The following is an 18,003-nucleotide window of genomic DNA, read 5'->3' on the forward strand; positions in this document are numbered from 1 at the left end:
CCAGGGCACAGCTGGGAGCTGAGGGGGGTCGGTAGCAGGCGGCAACCGTGAGAGACATATTTCTGGAGAGAGTAATTTTCAAAATTTGTAGTTCGAACTGTTTGGGTATGGACCTGGAAAGTATGACATTACTTTGCAGGCTATCTCTGCAGTAAACTGCAACTCCGCCCCCTTTGGCAGTTCTATCTTGACGGAAGATGTTATAGTTGGGTATGGAAATCTCTGAATTTTTGGTGGCCTTCCTGAGCCAGGATTCAGACACAGCAAGGACATCAGGGTTAGCAGAGTGTGCTAAAGCAGTGAGTAAAACAAACTTAGGGAGGAGGCTTCTGATGTTGACATGAAACCAAGGCTTTTTCGATCACAGAAGTCAACAAATGAGGGTGCCTGGGGACATGCAGGGCCTGGGTTTACCTCCACATCACCCGCGGAACGGAGAAGGAGTAGTATGAGGGTGCGGCTAAAGGCTATCAAAACTGGTCGCCTAGAGCGTTGGGGACAGAGAATAAGAGGAGCAGGTTTCTGGGCATGGTAGAATATATTCAGGGCATAATGCGCAGACAGGGGTATGGTGGGGTGCGGGTACAGCGGAGGTAAGCCCAGGCACTGGGTGATGATGAGGGAGGTTGTATCTCTGGACATGCTGGTAGTAATGGGTGAGGTCACCGCATGTGTGGGAGGTGGGACAAAGGAGTTATCAGGGGCGTGAAGAGTGGAACTAGGGGCTCCATTGTGAACTAAAACAATGATAACTAACCTGAACAACAGTATACAAGGCATATTGACATTTGAGAGAGACATACAGCGAGGCATACAGTAATCACAGGTGTTGAATTGGGAAAGCTAGCTAAAACAGTAGGTGAGACAACAGCTAATCAGCTAGCACAACAACAGCAGATAAAATGGCGTAGACTAGGCAACGGGGCCAACAGATAGAACAAACAAGCAGAATGGAGTACCGTGATTAATGGACAGTCCAGCGTGCATCAGCTATGTAGCCAAGAGATCAGTGTCCAGGGGGCAGCGGTGGATGGGGCAGGGAAGCTGGCCTGGCGAGTGTTATCCAGGTTTAAAAAAAATATATAAAAAAAAATAACAATGACTAAATAGCTTGTAGCTAGTTAGCTGGTTAGCTTCTGGAGGTTCTTGAGTGTGTTCTAAAAATAAATAAAAAATAATAGCGATTCCGTATCACATTGGGTGAGGCAGGTTTCCGGAAGGTATAAACAAATTAAAAGTCAAAAGAGATAGAAAGTAAATATGGGTCCGGTGAGCGTTTGAGACGCGGCGATTCAGGCGGTTAGCAGGCCTGTGCTAACAAGCTAACAGTTTGTAGGCCCGGGCTAGACAAGGTAGCAGTTAGCGGGCCGGAGCTGGACAAGCTAGCAGTTAGCAGGCCAAATTAGCAAGCAGGGAGATAGCGAGGGCTAGGGAGTTAGCCTTTGGGGGACGTCGCGATGGGGTGAGTCTGTTTATTCCTCTTCATGCGATGACATCGGTAGACCGGTCGTGGGCCCGGGTATTGTAGCTCAGGAGTATGCTACGGTGGTAGCACAGGTGCTACGGCCGGTCTAGCTTCAAGCTAAGTGGGTGGAAACGCTAGCCAGGAGTAATCCGAGGTTGCGGTTTAGCTAGATAGCTAGTTGCTGAAAAATCCAGCTGAAAGATGTTCCGTTTGCGGTGGGAATCCGGGGATGAAAAATAAATAGGTCCGTTGTGCTCTGGTTAAAGTCGCATTGTACGAACAGGCGAGAGCTTTCCGAACTACAGGTTAGCTGATGACCGGTTAGCTGGAGACCGCTAGCATACCCGCTGGTTAGCTGGCTAGCTTCAGTTGAGGGGTCCCGAAGTAAATATAAATACTTTAGGAAAAATAGCTACATTGGGTGAGTCGGGTTGCAGGAGAGTATTTGGAAGCTTAGGGTTTAGCAAAATGTTTTCAAAGAGATATGTGGAGAAAATATGTAAAAAACGAAATATAAGCGATATATACAGGGACACGACAGGACAGGACGACCTACTGCTACGCCATCTTGGGATGGCACCTTCTACAATAATGATGGACATTGATGGTTGTGTCTCCATATACTGTGTAATTTATCCTGTCTTCAGCTTTATTCGGTCTCTTTTCAGGGTGAGCCTGGTGCTCCTGGCCCTGAGGGACTCCAAGGGCTAGCTGGACTTCCTGGCGCCAGGGTCAGTATTGAACCAGAAAGTACACCATGCCTCACGTGCAGTAACCATGAACTTAAGTTTTAGCTAAACCCAGGGATTAAAGTAGATTTAAATGATGTGTCCACTGCTGTCCGCGCGTGTGTCGGTCACGGCCAGTCATCTCTGCCGAGCCAAAATGTTTGTGTTCACGTCCAACCACACTGCATTTTGTAGCATGTAACACCCGTTTTCAAGTCCATTCGCACATTTTTCATGTGGCTGACAGGCAGTTATGATACATTTTGGTTTAATAACCTACAGTTTTCTTGCCATCTTTATTTTTGATAATTGTTGAAGTCTCATGTTTTACCGGTACAGTGCACCCCCACTATTTCCGTACCGGCTTACTTTCATCTACTTACTGTCTTACTACGAAGGTGTTTGATACGCTATGCTTTCTTTACTTGTCTCTCCCCAGGGATTGAAAGGAGACAAAGGCGATCCAGGACCAAAGGTATGTTTAGTGTTAGAACAACTCCAAACTAACCCTGCTGTGGGCTGTTCTTCTACCCTCATCTACTGTTCATCATATATTACGTGTGGTTGCATCAAAGCCTGTTACAACATTATAGACCAGCAGCTACTCTTCCTGGGGTCCAGCAAAATTAAGGCAGTTTATACTATTTTAAAAACATTACGATACATTCACAGATTTCACAACACACTGTGTGCCCTCAGGCTCCTACTCCACCACTAAATCATTTCTACAGTACTAAATCCATGTGTATGTATAGTGTGTATGTTATCGTGTGTGTCTGTGCCAGTCCCCGCTCTTCCATAAGGTGTTTTTTAATCTGTTTTTTTTTAAATCAAATTTTACTGCTTGCGTCAGTTACTTGATGTGGAATAGAGTTCCATGTAGTCATGGCTCTATGTAGTACTGTGTGCCTCCCATAGTCTGTTCTGGACTTGGGGACTGTGAAGAGACCTCTTGTGACATGTCTTGTAGGGTATGCATGGGTGTCCGAGCTGTGTGCCAGTAGTTTAGACAGACAGCTTGGTGCATTCAACATGTCAATACCTCTCATAAATAAAAATAGTGGGGGGGTATCCTAACTGTCCTGTGTGCTGTGTCTTCCAGGGAGAGTGTGGTCCTGATGGACACAGTGTACCTGGTTCTCCTGGTCCTCCCGGCTCTCCAGGTCCCATCATCAATCTGCAGGATGTATGTCCACCCCTTTGAACTCCCATCCTCTGTCTGGGTGCTGTTTCGCAAATAAAACACACACATTGACCAGGAATAGAGCTGTTGTGGTTTATTAAGGGGTTATTACCTTCATGAGTATTCATAACCAAATTGGTGTGAACACGTACAGTGAGGGAAAAAAGTATTTGATCCCCTGCTGATTTTGTACGTTTGCCAACTGACAAAGAAATGATCAGTGTATAATTGTAATGGTAAGTTTATTTGAACAGTGAGAGACAGAATAACAACAAAAAAATCCAGAAAAACCCATGTCAAAAATGTTATAAGTTGATTTGCATTTTAATGAGGGAAATAAGTATTTGACCCCTCTGCAAAACATGACTTAGTACTTGGTGGCAAAACCCTTGTTGGCAATCACAGAGGTCAGACGTTTCTTGTAGTTGGCCACCAGGTTGGCACACATCTCAGGAGGGATTTTGTCCCACTCCTCTTTGCAGATCTTCTCAAAGTCATTAAGGTTTCGAGACTGACGTTTGGCAACTCGAACCTTCAGCTCCCTCCACAGATTTTCTATGGGATTAAGGTCTGGAGACTGGCTAGGCCACTCCAGGACCTTAATGTGCTTCTTCTTGAGCCACACCTTTTTTGCCTTGGTTGTGTGTTTTGGGTCATTGTCATGCTGGAATACCCATCCACGACCCATTTTCAATGCCCTGGCTGAGGGAAGGAGGTTCTCACCCAAGATTTGATGGTACATGGCCCCGTCCATCGTCCCTTTGATGCGGTGAAGTTGTCCTGTTCCCTTAGCAGAAAAACACCCCCAAAGCATAATGTTTCCGCCTCCATGTATGACGGTGGGGATGGTGTTCTTGGGGTCATAGGCAGCATTCCTCCTCCTCCAAACACGGCGAGTTAATGCCAAAGAGCTCCATTTTGGTCTCATCTGACCACAACACTTTCACCCAGTTGTCCTCTGAATCATTCAGATGTTCATTGGCAAACATCAGAAGGGCATGTATATGTGCTTTCTTGAGCAAGGGGACCTTGTGGGCGCTGCAGGATTTCAGTCCTTCACGGCGTAGTGTGTTACCAATTGTTTTCTTGGTGACTATGGTCCCAGCTGCCTTGAGATCATTGACAAGATCCTCCCGTGTAGTTCTGGGCTGATTCCTCACTGTTCTAATGATCATTGCAACTCCACGAGCTGAGATCTTGCATGGAGCCCCAGGCCGAGGGAGATTGACAGTTCTTTTGTGTTTCTTCCATTTGCGAATAATCACACCAACTGTTGTCACCTTCTCACCAAGCTGCTTGGCGATAGTCTTGTAGCCCATTCCAGCCTTGTGTTGGTCTACAATCTTGTCCCTGACATCCTTGGAGAGCTCTTTGGTCTTGGCCATGGTGGAGAGTTTGGAATCTGATTGATTGATTGCTTCTGTGGTCAGGTGTCTTTTCTACAGGTAGCAAACTGAGATTAGGAGCACTCCCTTTAAGAGTGTGCTCCTAATCTCAGCTCGTTACCTGTATAAAAGACACCTGGGAGCCAGAAATCTTTCTGATTGTGAGGTGTCAATGCAAATCAATTTATAACATTTTTGACATGCGTTTTTCTGGATTTTTTTCACTGTTCAAAAAAACCTACCATTAAAATTATAGACTGATCATTTCTTTGTCAGTGGGCAAACGTACAAAATCAGCAGGGGATCAAATACTTTTTCCCTCACTGTATATTACATGAAGTAACTTGAGATGTATGTTGCAATTGTATTCATCGCCATCCACTTGGTTTTCAAATATTCATAGTTTGTAGAGTATGTAAAGTGTATAGCTTGTATAGATACAGCATATTTACTATTGTAATCAGTGTGTCATATATTTATCCTCAGCTCCTCCTGAATGACACAGAGGGCATGTTTAATCAGATCCGTGGGCCCCCTGGCCCGATGGTGAGAAACACAATGTTATGTTGATATGTATTTCTGAAACTAGTCGATTATAATTTAATCGAAATGACCATTCTGCTCTACATTAAATGGGCTGGACGCTGAAGCATGGCACATATCAATATGCCTCAGGGCAGTTTGCATTTATTGTTTTGTCATGCATGAGCAATGACATAATGATTCATACATTCTGGTCCCATCTATCATTTGTAAAGCCAGAGTGGACTGTTTTCAATTCCTCAATGCCTATTTACTAGAGGTAGGTTCAGCTAAATTTCAGCCTAACCATCCAATCAACCACTAATACAACCATAATGCATAATTGATCCAGAATACATATAGTTAGGTTATACAATGCATATGCTTAGCTTACTTACATAATGTATGTATACACTTACACTCAATCATGATTATATCAGGTCTAAAGATTGTTGATACATTACAGCCTTGAAATGTGTGTATTCTGTGAGATGGTTGCTAATACATGCTGCATAGACACTTCATGTTACTGTATTATTCCATGCGTTAATAATATGTGTGTTTTGTTTCATGTCACAGGGCCCCGAAGGAGAGCCTGGCAGAGCAGGATTCCCTGTAAGAGCAATTCCATTCTTAATGTGATAACGCCATATATAGCATGCAGGATCCATTGTACATTTATGAATTACTGTATTACAGATTTAATTTAGTCTTTGCTGCCATGGGAAGGAATTGGGTATTTGTATGTATTATGGATCCCCATTAGTTTCTGCCAAGGCAGCAGCTACTCTTCCTGGGGTGCAGCAAAATGAAGTCAGTTATACAATTTAAAAAACATTACAATACATTCACAACAGATTTCACAACACATTAAGTGTGTGCCCTCAGGCCACTACTCTCCTACCACATATATACAACAAAAAAGGCATGGTACGTGTGTGTATTGTGCGTATGTTATCATGTGTTTGCATGCAATTGTCTGTGCCTATGTTTGTGTTGCTTCACAGTCCCCGTTGTTCCATAAGGTATATTTCTATCTGTTTTTTAAATCTAATATTACTACCTACATGAGTTACTTGATGTGGAATAGAGTTCCATGTAGTCATGGCTCTATGTAGTACTGTGCGCCTCTCATAGTCTGTTCTGGACTAGGGGACTGTGAAGAGATCTCTGGTGGCATGTCTTGTGCGGTATGCATATGCGTGTCTGAGCTGTGTGCCAGTAGTTCAAACAGACAGCTCGGTGCATTCAACATGTCAATATCTCTCCCAATTACAAGTAGTGATGAAATCAATCTCCCCTCCACTTTCAGCCAGGAGAGATTGACATGTTAATGTTAGCTCTCTGTGTACATCTAAGGGCCAGCTATGCTGCCCCAATTGCCATTTTCCTAAGTCCCTCTTTGTGGCACTTGACCACAACTGAACAGTAGTCCAGATGTGACAAAACTAGGGCCTGTAGGACCTGCCTTCTTGATAGTGCTGTTAAGAAGGCATAGCAGTGCTTTATTATGTACAGACTTCTCCCCATCTTAGGTACTGTTGTATGAATATGTTTTGACCATGACAGTTTACAATCCAGGGTTACTCCAAGCAGTTTAGTTACCTTAACTTGCTCAATATCCACCTTATTCATCACAAAAAAGGTTTAGTGAATGATTTGTGCCAAATACAATGCTTTTTGTTTTGAAATATTTAGGACTAACTTATTCCTTGGCTTTACTCAAAGCCAGTGGCATGTCGTTAGTAAAGATTTTAAAAAGTAAGAGGCCTAGACAGCTGCCCTGGGGACTTCCTATTTCTACCTGGATTATGTTGGAGAGGCTTCCATTAAAGAACACCCTATATATTCTGTTAGACAGGTAACTCTTTATCCACAATATTGCAAGGGGTGTAAAGCCATAACACCATACCTTTTTCCAGCAGCAGACTATGATCAATAATGTCAAACTCCACACTGAAATCTAACAAAACAGCCCCCACAATATTTTTATCATCATCAGTAATTTGTGTAAGTGCTTGTTGAATGTCCTTCCCTATAAGCATGCTAAAAACATGTTGGCAATTTCTTTACTGTAAAGTAGCATTGTATTTGGTCAAACACAATTTTCTCCAAAAGTTTACTAAGGTTGGTAACAGGCTGATTGGTCGGCTATTTGAGCCAGCAAAATCGTGCTTTACTATTCTTAGGTAGCAGAATGACTTTTGCTTCCCTCCAGGCCTGAGGGCACGCACTTTCTAGTAGGCTTAAATTGAATATATGGAAAATAGGAGTGGCAATATTGTCCGCTATTATCCTCAGTAATTTTTTATCCAAGTTATCAGACCTCGATAACTTGTCATTGTTGATAGACAGCAATACTTTTTTCACCTCTTCCTCACTCAGTATCCGGAATTCAAAATTACAACTTGTCTTTCATATTTGGTAAGATAGACTTGCATGTGTGGTGTGAGCGTTTGTTGATGGCATGTCATGGCTAAGTTTGCTAATCTTGCCAATAAAAATCATTAAAGTAGTTGGCAGTGTCAATGGGTTTTATGATGAATGAGTCATCTGAATCAATGAATGATGGAGGGGAGTATGCCTTTTTGACCAAAATTTCATAAGGTGCTCAAAAGCTTTTTACTATCATTCTTTGTCATTCTACTTTGTTTCATAGTGTAGTTTCTTCTTCTTTTTATTCAGTTTAGTCACATGATTTTTAAATTTGTCAATCGGTTGTGCAGCCAAACTTATTTGCCATTTCTTTTGCCTCGTCCCTCTCAACCATACAATTTTTCAACTCCTCATCAATCGATACAGTAATTTCCTTAATGGGTGCATGCTTATTATTAACTGGGATAAGCAAGTTCATAAATGTGTCAAGTTTGGCGTCTGGTTGCTTCTCAAATGACGGACCAACAAATATTCTTTACATCAACATAGGAATCACTACAAACTTGTAGTTTCCTTATCATAATGAGAAGAGTCTGTAGTTATGAATAAAGCATATATCTTGACTCACCTACTATACTGTAAGTACATTATGCTCAAATACGCTTATCTTTTCTGTCCATAATTATTCTTGTGATCTTGGCCCAGGGCCCAAGAGGACCAAAGGGTGACATTGGGCTTCCTGGTCTTCACGGTCCACCAGGAATGAAGGTAAGCTCAGAGGAAGCTCTTGTCTTTAGTGTTAACTGCCCTTGCATGCTAGGGCATTTATATTCTCTGGACCTTATATCAGATAGGTAGGATTTTTATAACCTAACCAAGACCTGGTGATCATGTCTTTGTGTCTTCTATGTCTTTCCTCATCATAGGGTGCGAAGGGGGATTCTGGTGTCACGATCGCTGCCGACGGCACTGTGTTGACAGGTGTCAGGGGCCCTCAGGGACCAAAAGGAATAAAGGTGACGTCTCTTTCTACCTCTAGGGTCAACAGACATTGTATGGTAGTGGTTGTCTGATGATAAGCATTCTGACCTTGTATGGGTGCTGTTTACAGGGTGAGCGTGGGTTCCCTGGAGTTGCTGGTGTCATGGTGAGTGAATGAAGACTTGTTAAATCAATGCTCTGTTACATTGGTCTTAGCTATAGACGTTGGAAACAACTGTAAACATATAAGGCCGGCTTCCCGGACAGAGATTAAGCCTAGTCCTGGACTAAAAAGTACTTTTGATGGAGAATTTCCATTGAGCATGCTTTTTAGTCCAGGAATAGGCTTAATCTGTGTCTGGGAAACTGGGCCCTACTGTCTACTGAGTGAAAATGTTATGAAAAAATACCATGTTTTCTTTTTAAGGGACCAATCGGACCAACCGGACAAAAAGGAGAATACGGGTTCCCTGGTCGACCGGTTAGTGTTTTTAGTCACTACTCTACTGTCACTACTGTTTTAATTTGTTTGGTTATTATATGATAGTTTCATCCGTCACTGTAATCTGCCCTGTGGAAGTGCTTACCTTTTTCTTCTGTAGGGACGAACTGGAATGGCAGGGAAGAAGGGAGACAAGGGTGATGCCATTGGTCAACCAGTAAGAATCGCCATCTTTGAACGTGATTTTATGGGATTACAGTACAATCAACTAACTAACTAATAGAAAAGTGAGGTGTCATTGACTGTGATTTATTGATCGATGTAATTGTGTTTAGGGACTTTCTGGTCCTCCTGGCCCTCCCGGTCCCCCAGGACCAGTAATAGGACTCAATGGAGTAAGTACAGTATGCCTGTATACTGTAAGTAAGAATTGATGTGTTGATGTCATTGCTGCTTCTCTACTATTATTAGAATGCATTGTGGATGGGAATGGACATTTGATTTTAGTAGCAATGTTATACAGTAGCAACGAGACCCACTGGAGACAAACAAAACAGAGCAACAAATGAACGGTCATTTGTCTCCAGTGGTGGTGTAATGTCAACACATGAAGTACTCGCTTTCATTGGATATCCAGATGCTGTCAATTATGTCGCCATCAATACTAGTCTGATGTCATAATTTCCCTCTGAATCTTAAAGACAGTTTTTCCGGTCCGTCCCCGACCGTTCTGCAAAACACCAGTAAGTTTGTGTTTGAGCACCTTTAAGGCCCTTTGGGTGGGGCGGCGCATGTAAGTCCGTGGGCTCTTACCTCTAACAGGCAGTCCCTCCATCTCCTCTCCTCCTGTCTGCAGCTGTGCTGTGTCTCCCTCCACGTTTCCTGGGTTTGTGGTGGTCCTCACAACAGCATAAAGCTGGCTCCTGCTCTTCCGCAGGTCATAAGGTCATATGTGACATCATACAGTCCCATTATATGTGACTGGAACATCTCAACCACACTGAATAGTCACATTGACTTCAATACATACATTTCTGAATTGATGAATTCAAACTCTTTTGAATGTTCAGCCTGCTTTATGCTGACAGTGTAAAAATCCAGTAGAAATGTAAAGAGCTTTTTTCCCTCGTGATCCGGTTCCTTTAACCCTGGGCATGTTGCTGTTGCATGTGTTTTTATCTGTTGGGTTTTCAGCTTTAGAGCGCTAAGAGGTTATTAATCAAATCAAGCCTTGTTTATACAGCACATTTCATGCAACACAATGTGCGTTACAGGACAAAAACAACAAACATAAGATAAAAAAATGAAAGAATGACACAAACTGAACCACTAAAAAGTCCTAAGGAAAAGCAAAGCTAAAGATATGTGTTTAAGATCTATTTTAAATTTGTCCACAGTTTTGTCCCCCCTCAGATTCTCTGGCAGGCTATTCCAGGCTGGGGACATAATAACTAAATGCTGCCTCTCTATGCCTCTTGGTTCTAGGCTTTGGGATAGTTAGGTGCCAGAGGACCTAAGGGACCTACTAGGTACATACCTTAAACACATGTCTGACATGCATTGGGGTGCACTATTGTGGATTGACTTATAAAACAATAGAAGAATCGTAAAATGAATTTAAAAACTCACAGGCAGTCAGTGCAAAGACCTTAAAGCCAGTGTAATGGTTGCTCTCCGTCTTCTAACTTCTCTGCAGTTCAAGGTGGCCAACCAAAATAAGAACATTCAACTGAGTTCCTTACTACCTCTCGCCCTCCTTGTCCTCATTCTATGTTTAACTGGTGTGTGCAAGGCTGGCAGGGATGTTTTAACACCTAAATGAATCTTCATGTCTCCATTTTAATTTCCCAACGTTTTTGACTGAACAGAAACATCTTTACTTTTTTTTTTTTTTTTTTTTATTTTTTTTTTTACCTTTATTTAACTAGGCAAGTCAGTTAAGAACAAATTCTTATTTTCAATGACGGCCTAGGAACAGTGGGTTAACTGCCTGTTCAAGGGCAGAACGACAGATTTTGTACCTTGTCAGCTCGGGGATTTGAACTTGCAACCTTTCGGTTACTAGTCCAATGCTCTAACCACTAGGCTACACTGCCGTGCTCGCTACTTGTTGTCTGTATAGGATGTACAGCTGTTTTGTTAGTGATTATTTTGGGGGAATTATGTGGAACTGGTTTTGGGCATAATTTTATATTAGCCATATTGTTTGTGACATCTTTCCACAACAAGATTGATCCACAATAACAGTACAATAAGCATACAATCTTGTGTTTTAGGTGAATGGCAGCAGGGGATCATCACAAGGTAAGTCATCAATGAATCACACTGACAATATCGGATCACCTATCCAGCCTATGGAGCAGGGTTTACATTTTTATAGATGATCTCAGTTGTCTCATACACCTGTACTGTATTTCTGTAAAGGTAGCAGGAGAGGAAACAGAGGTGCTAAAGGAGAAAAGGGAGAGGTTGGACTGCCTGGAACACCTGGAGAACCAGGTATGTATGTGCAGCCACGGGTGCAGTTTCTCCTCCATTTAACTTGTTTATTGGCAATTAGCGCACTTAATTATAACAGAAACTGTATGCATGAGCGTCTTCAGACATATGTTTGCAACAGACGACAATTAACTAAGATGTCTTCTCCCTCCTCAGATGGTGTTCTTCCCGAAGGCTTTGTGGTGAGTCTTTTTCCTTAAGTTCTCTAAGGAACATTTACCGGTTCAACTCTCAAATACCTCATAAGTAGTGGAAATGTATGTTATGTAAAACTCTTATGCATGTCATAGGGCGGCAGGTAGGCTAATGGTTAAGAACGTTGGGCAGTAACCGAACGGTTGCTAGTGCAAACCCCAGAGCCAACTAGGTCAAGAAATCTGTCGATGTTCCCTTGATTGCTTCTGCAAGTCGCTGTGGATAATGACTCAAATGTACATGTAATAGACTGATTCAGCCAAACTGTGTGTTCCACAGGGAGAAAAAGGGGACGTGGGCTATGAAGGAATGAAAGGAGAGAAGGGTGACGCTGGGTTGCCTGGCCCACCAGGTCTTCCTGGGAGATCAGGCCTTGTGGTGAGTAATTCCAGGCTCCAAATACTCAACAAAGTACAGTATACATTATACATTTACCTTGTATACATTTACCTTGACTACAAACTGTAGTCAAGCTAAATAGAAAAGACACTCATTTCCATACATGATAAAGCTTTTACTTTTGTATGTTACATTTGGAAATATGACAGTGTCTCTGGCCATTTTGTATATGCTTTATATGTAGGGGCCAAAAGGTGAATCCATTGTTGGCGCCCCTGGTCATCCTGGAGCTCCTGGTGAACCAGGAGTTCCTGGCACTGGACGACCAGGCACTCGGGGGCCCCCTGGCCCTGCTGGACCCCCTGGACCACCCCCTGTCTATGCCTCAGGTAGCTGTGCACTGTGTGCTCGCTAAAATACAACATCTTAAACTAAGCCTTTCTGTCATGCTTTAGTTTAGGGTGAGTTCCAAGTTCATGTACTTAATAAAATACACAAATGTATGTTTAGTAGACCTACAGTACACTGCTATACTTTTGTATGACTGTTCTATTTTTTAGCTGTGAGTATTCCTGGCCCACCTGGGCCTCCTGGTCCTCCTGGGATTACTGGCTATGAAAATCTGGTAAGACAACCAGTAGGGTACTTACTTCCTTATATACTCACCAAGTCAGCATAGGTAAACATACAGGGAAATGTGTGTATGTGTTTTTGTGTACCTACTTGTGTGTGAGTTTGCGTGTGCACTATACAGTTCTCACATTGCCACCATGGATTTATCTGTTGTCTATGATTCAGTGTGAACTTCCTCTCTTCTCACCCCAGGTGACCACATACAGGAACACCATCACTCTGATGAGGGAGAGCCACCGTGCTGCAGAGGGATCCATGGCCTACGTCTCAGACAAGGGAGAACTCTACGTTAGAGCCAGAGATGGCTGGTGCAAGGTTCAGGTACTGTATGCCGTTACAGTCCCACAATCCCACAGTTATGTCTTCAGTTACTTAAAAGCCTTTGGCATAGAAAATGAGATGCTGCCTGTGCTTATTCAGTGATGAGTGTCCTGTCTCTCCAGCTTGGTGAGCTGATCCCTGTCCCAGCAGAGACCCCATCCTCCGCATTGTCCCAGGCACTGAGCAGACCAGATCGCAGCAGACCACACAGGCAGGTACTGTGGCAACAGTAACACAGCACCCACTGTTGTTACACTGCACACTGCATCTGGGGCGTGCTTATATTTGTCCTGCTACACACAAGTGCGTAATGGAAATGTAACTTTTTTTGCATATCCAAACAGCGTCCCTGGAGCAATTAGGGTTAAGTGCCTTGCTCAAGGGCACAACAACAGACGTGTCACCTTCTCGGCTCTGGTATTCGAACCAGTGACCTTTTGGTTACTGGCCCAGCGCTCTAACCTAGGTGCTACCTGCCACTCTTCAGTCTATTATCAATGTTTTATTTAGGATTTCTTTACTCACGGCGTGTCAATCTTTGCTTGTGTCTCTGTTCTTTTAGGAACTAGTTGGAACTAGCTACATGCCCAACTATAATGTCCTACCTCATACAGTTCACTCAGTATCGGGGGTAAGACTTCATTTTCATATACAATATGCTATGGGTTTATACCTCTGTTGCACATTGTTTACCATGGACTTGCTTAATTAACCTGTCTAGGACACAGGTTCCGCTAACGGAATCCCCCCCGCAACATTCAGCTGAAAAGGCAGCGCGGAAAATTCAAAAATATATTTTTGAAATATTTAACTTTCACACATTAACAAGTCCAATACAGTAAATGAAAGATAAACATCTTGTTAATCTACCCATCATGTCCCATTTTTAAAATGTTTTACAGCGAAAACTAAACATATTTTTATGTTAGATCACCACCAAATCCCCCAAAAACACAGCCATTTTTCCCAGAGAGATAGTCACAAAAGCAGAATTAGAGATAAAATGAATCAGCAACCTTTGATAATCTTCATCAGATGACACTCATATGACATCAAGTTACACAATACATTAATGTTTTGTTTGATAATATGCATATTTATATCCACAAATCTCGGTTTACATTGGCGCCATGTTCAGAAATGCCTCCAAAATATCCAGAGTAATTACAGAGAGCTACGTCAGATAACAAAAATACTCATCATAAACTTTGACGAAAGATACATGCTTTACATATAATTAAAGATACACTTGTTCTTAATGCAACCGCTGTGTCAGATCTTTTAAAAACGTTACAAAAAAAGCATACCATGCAATAATCTGAGACGGCGCTCAGCCATGTTGGAGTCAACAGAAATACGAAATTACATCATAAATATTCCCTTACCTTTGATGATCTATCATCAGAATGCAGTGCAAGGAATCCTAGTTCTGCAATAAATCGTTGTTTTGTTCCATAACGTCCATTACTAGTGTCCAATTAGCTACTTTTGATAGCACATTTAGTTCACATGTGCAAAAGCTGGCGCTGGTCCAGGCGAACTCGGACGAAAACTTCAAAAAGTTATATTCCAGGTCGAATAAACTGGTCAAACTAAGTAGAGAATCAATCTTCAGGATGCTATTATCATATATATCCAATAACGTTCCAACCGGAGCATTCGTTTCGTCTACAGAGTAATGGAACGCAAGGCGATATAATGACTACTGCGCGTAACCAGGAACTGGCATTCTGCCAGACCAGTGACTCAAATAGCTGCCATCCGGTCCCACATCACACTAGAGGCTTCATTCCACGTTCTACTGACTTGACATCTAGTGGAAGGCGTAGGAAGTGGGAACAGATACATATCTTATTTGGATGTGAATAGGCGATGAGTTGAAAATCAACCAACCCCAGAATTTCCACTTCCTGTTTGGAAGTTTGCCTGCCCTATGAGTTATGTTATACTCACAGACATAATAGACAGTTTTAGAAACTTCAGAGTGTTTTCTATCCAATAGTAATAATAATATGCATTTATTAGCATCTTGGACAGAGTAGGAGGCAGTTCACTATGGGCATGCAATTCATCCAAAGTGAAAATGCTGCCCCCTATCCCTAAAAGGTTTTAAGCTGTGTTGTCTAAGTCCATTGACTTTTTTCTTCCTCAGCTGCACTTGGTGGCCCTAAACGCTCCGTTCTCTGGGGACATGCGTGGCATCCGGGGGGCAGATTTCCAGTGCTACCAGCAGGCCCGCACCATCGGCCTCACCGCTACCTACAGAGCCTTCATGTCCTCACACCTCCAGGACCTGGCAACCATCGTCAAGAAGGAAGATCGCTACAGCATGCCCGTCATCAACCTCAAGGTACAGTTGTTCTCTCTTATGACAACTAAAACACAAACAATGGACTGATAGGTCCTTCGTTTTTTGGTTATGATGTGGTAAGACAGTTGTCCTAATCTCATTAAGGTTTAGCCATATTTTTCTAAATGAAATATTTCCTTCATTGAAACTACAGGAAGTGTGTGACTGTAAATGTGCCTTTAATCGTATATTTTCCACAGGGAGAGGTGCTCTATGGCAGCTGGATGAACATCTTCTCTGGGAATGGAGGTGTGTTGGACCCATCAATCCCCATCTACTCCTTTGACGGACGGAACGTCATGACGGACCCCACTTGGTTAGTGACCAGCTTTGGCTGACCCCTTAAAAGACATACAACATAGTTGAACCCTGGTTTAAGTCACTCTGGAAACGAGTGTCTCTAAATGTAAAATGTCAAAGGTCTGTATTTAACTCTCTGTGTGTGTTGTCTGTGAACGCAGGCCTCAGAAGCTGGTGTGGCATGGCTCCAGCACGGTGGGAATCCGTATGACCACTAACTACTGCGAGGCGTGGCGGGCAGGTGACATGGCAGTGACGGGCCAGGCCTCTCTCCTCCAAACAGGCAGACTGCTGGGCCAACACACCCGCAGCTGCTCCAACCGCTTCGTAGTGCTGTGTATCGAGAACAGCTACACTGACCACAGAAGGTCTAATTAACCTCAACACACACGTCTAGTATACACACTCTCTCTCATACACACACACACAACTAGATCTCATTCATGTTTTCATGAAGAGCATGTAAAACTAAGCTATTGACACATGTGCAAGCAAATCCAGTACACACAAACAAACACACGCACGCCTCTCATTGACAGCAAACATCCATGTGGACCACACAATAAACTAACTCCCTCCACACACACACACACACACACACATACACACGTCTCCTATTAACAAAGAGCAGTTATGTGCTGGACCACAAGAGGCACTTTTACACTATTTCATACTGACCACAGATGAAACTCCCCACTTCATTAACCTCTCATTATTAACCTTCCATCAACACAGCATCACCGCTTTGCACTTGTCCCTAATCTAAGTTTTCCTGTCCCTTTAAGAAAAGTGTAAATATAATGTAAATTGCTTCCTGTCAAAAGCACTGCATAACTCCAATTCACTTTGTGTTTAAATTGACTGAATAAGGAATGCCAAAGATCTGGTAATCAGCAACCAACCGACTAACACACCGTTTCTCCTGAAGTAATCATTAACACATTTTTTTTGTTGGTTTGCTCAATTTAGTCTTATTCTTAAGTGCCCAGTAGAGTAATTTGCATAGAGGCAACAACAGTTCTAACCTTTTGTGGATTACTGTATCAGTCCCCAAAACAATGTGATGATATGATGAAATTAGGACAACTGGTCTTTTCTGTTTTTCTGTGATATAAATGTATAATAAAATACTTGGATGTTTTCAGACAAGGGACCATTTTTTCCTCTTTAGGCCTTGAAGTCATTTCGATGCACTGTGAGTTGATTTGAATATGTTTCCATAGCCATGAAGGCTTTTTGTCTGTGAAAATTGTTAAGGGTTTTTCTGTTGCGAGTGATAACTTTTTCTTAATATTTAAGTTTAATTCTATGTTTTACATTTTTTATTTATACTGTAACAGCACATCATCTTAAATCTAGCCAAACATAGCTTCACTTTCAAATTAAATGAAATTGAAACACTACACGTGCTATCTAACCTGAAAGTTATTTTTGTACGGTATTCTACTAATTGACTAACTGTAGATGTACTTTCAACAAATATATAATCAAGAGCTAGATATTTTAATGGCTGGGGAAATGATCGGAACAGTAACAACTCTAGAGCGCAAAGTATTTTTATATGTTGATTCATTTCACAGACGTGATAGGTTATATTTTTACAGTCAGGAAGATTGTCTTTTTTAAATTGGAAAGAAAATGTTTGACTGTCATTCAGAGAAATACAATGTTTGTACTTATTGACTGTTGCTCAGTGAATAAATGTTTTTTTTTAAGACTCTGTTATTAATGTCATGTGTAGTTCTGCAACACACAATCAATGACATTTTATCTTGAAGGTAAATAAACGCAGTTACACCAAATGGGCACTAGGTGGTAGCAAACCATGTCACTTTACCGATTATTCTGTTGAAAGCAGGCCTAGGACGTCTACATCATTAAGAATACAAAACATCTGCAGAATTTGATATGAGTGTTCATACAGCTTCTTAATTATGGTTGGGGACATTTGAGAAATATTTCTGGTTTGTTATCAAATCTGTCTCTCTGGATTACTCTGACTAGGTGTTTCTTACAGTGTATCTGCAATGATTACAATTCTTCCGTGTTTCTCCTTGAAATTATTAATCGACCGAAGTCATTTTAATCATATTGAATTTAATTATCTTTTGTAAACAAGATTCTCTGAATGTTTCATTGTTTCCCTGAATCTAAAACCTAGATGTTTGCAGTACACAGTGCTGCTTTGTACATACATCATTGTCCTCCAGACAAAGCAGCAGTTCTGTGAGACCGTTTATGAAGGACATGATGCACTTTTGAGCTGAAAATAAAATCTATTAAA

The 18,003-nt window shown here is 42.0% G+C and overlaps 1 protein-coding gene across 4 annotated transcripts in view; it reads left to right on the top strand.

The window, feature by feature from the left end:
• Positions 1-17,444, top strand: part of LOC109871580 (collagen alpha-1(XVIII) chain) — a 59,708-nt gene extending 42,264 nt beyond the window's left edge. For 3 of the 4 annotated variants that reach the window (XM_031806818.1, XM_020462481.2, XM_031806817.1), the window contains 24 exons: positions 2,134-2,196; positions 2,633-2,668; positions 3,296-3,379; positions 5,248-5,307; positions 5,863-5,898; positions 8,365-8,427; positions 8,586-8,675; positions 8,771-8,806; positions 9,068-9,121; positions 9,243-9,299; positions 9,418-9,477; positions 9,784-9,825; positions 11,359-11,386; positions 11,507-11,581; positions 11,738-11,763; positions 12,056-12,154; positions 12,360-12,504; positions 12,676-12,740; positions 12,941-13,069; positions 13,192-13,284; positions 13,632-13,700; positions 15,222-15,419; positions 15,620-15,735; positions 15,881-17,444. In XM_031806818.1, coding sequence (XP_031662678.1) covers positions 2,134-2,196; positions 2,633-2,668; positions 3,296-3,379; positions 5,248-5,307; positions 5,863-5,898; positions 8,365-8,427; positions 8,586-8,675; positions 8,771-8,806; positions 9,068-9,121; positions 9,243-9,299; positions 9,418-9,477; positions 9,784-9,825; positions 11,359-11,386; positions 11,507-11,581; positions 11,738-11,763; positions 12,056-12,154; positions 12,360-12,504; positions 12,676-12,740; positions 12,941-13,069; positions 13,192-13,284; positions 13,632-13,700; positions 15,222-15,419; positions 15,620-15,735; positions 15,881-16,097 — 1,941 coding nt within the window. In that variant the 3' untranslated portion in view covers positions 16,098-17,444. The remainder of the gene's footprint in view (positions 1-2,133; positions 2,197-2,632; positions 2,669-3,295; positions 3,380-5,247; positions 5,308-5,862; positions 5,899-8,364; positions 8,428-8,585; positions 8,676-8,770; positions 8,807-9,067; positions 9,122-9,242; positions 9,300-9,417; positions 9,478-9,783; positions 9,826-11,358; positions 11,387-11,506; positions 11,582-11,737; positions 11,764-12,055; positions 12,155-12,359; positions 12,505-12,675; positions 12,741-12,940; positions 13,070-13,191; positions 13,285-13,631; positions 13,701-15,221; positions 15,420-15,619; positions 15,736-15,880) is intronic. The other variant, XM_031806816.1, reaches the window with a different exon arrangement.
• Positions 17,445-18,003: the final 559 nt, after the last annotated feature.

The sequence above is a fragment of the Oncorhynchus kisutch genome, linkage group LG27, assembly GCF_002021735.2.
Source record: "Oncorhynchus kisutch isolate 150728-3 linkage group LG27, Okis_V2, whole genome shotgun sequence".
In the NCBI taxonomy this organism is placed as follows: domain Eukaryota; kingdom Metazoa; phylum Chordata; class Actinopteri; order Salmoniformes; family Salmonidae; genus Oncorhynchus; species Oncorhynchus kisutch.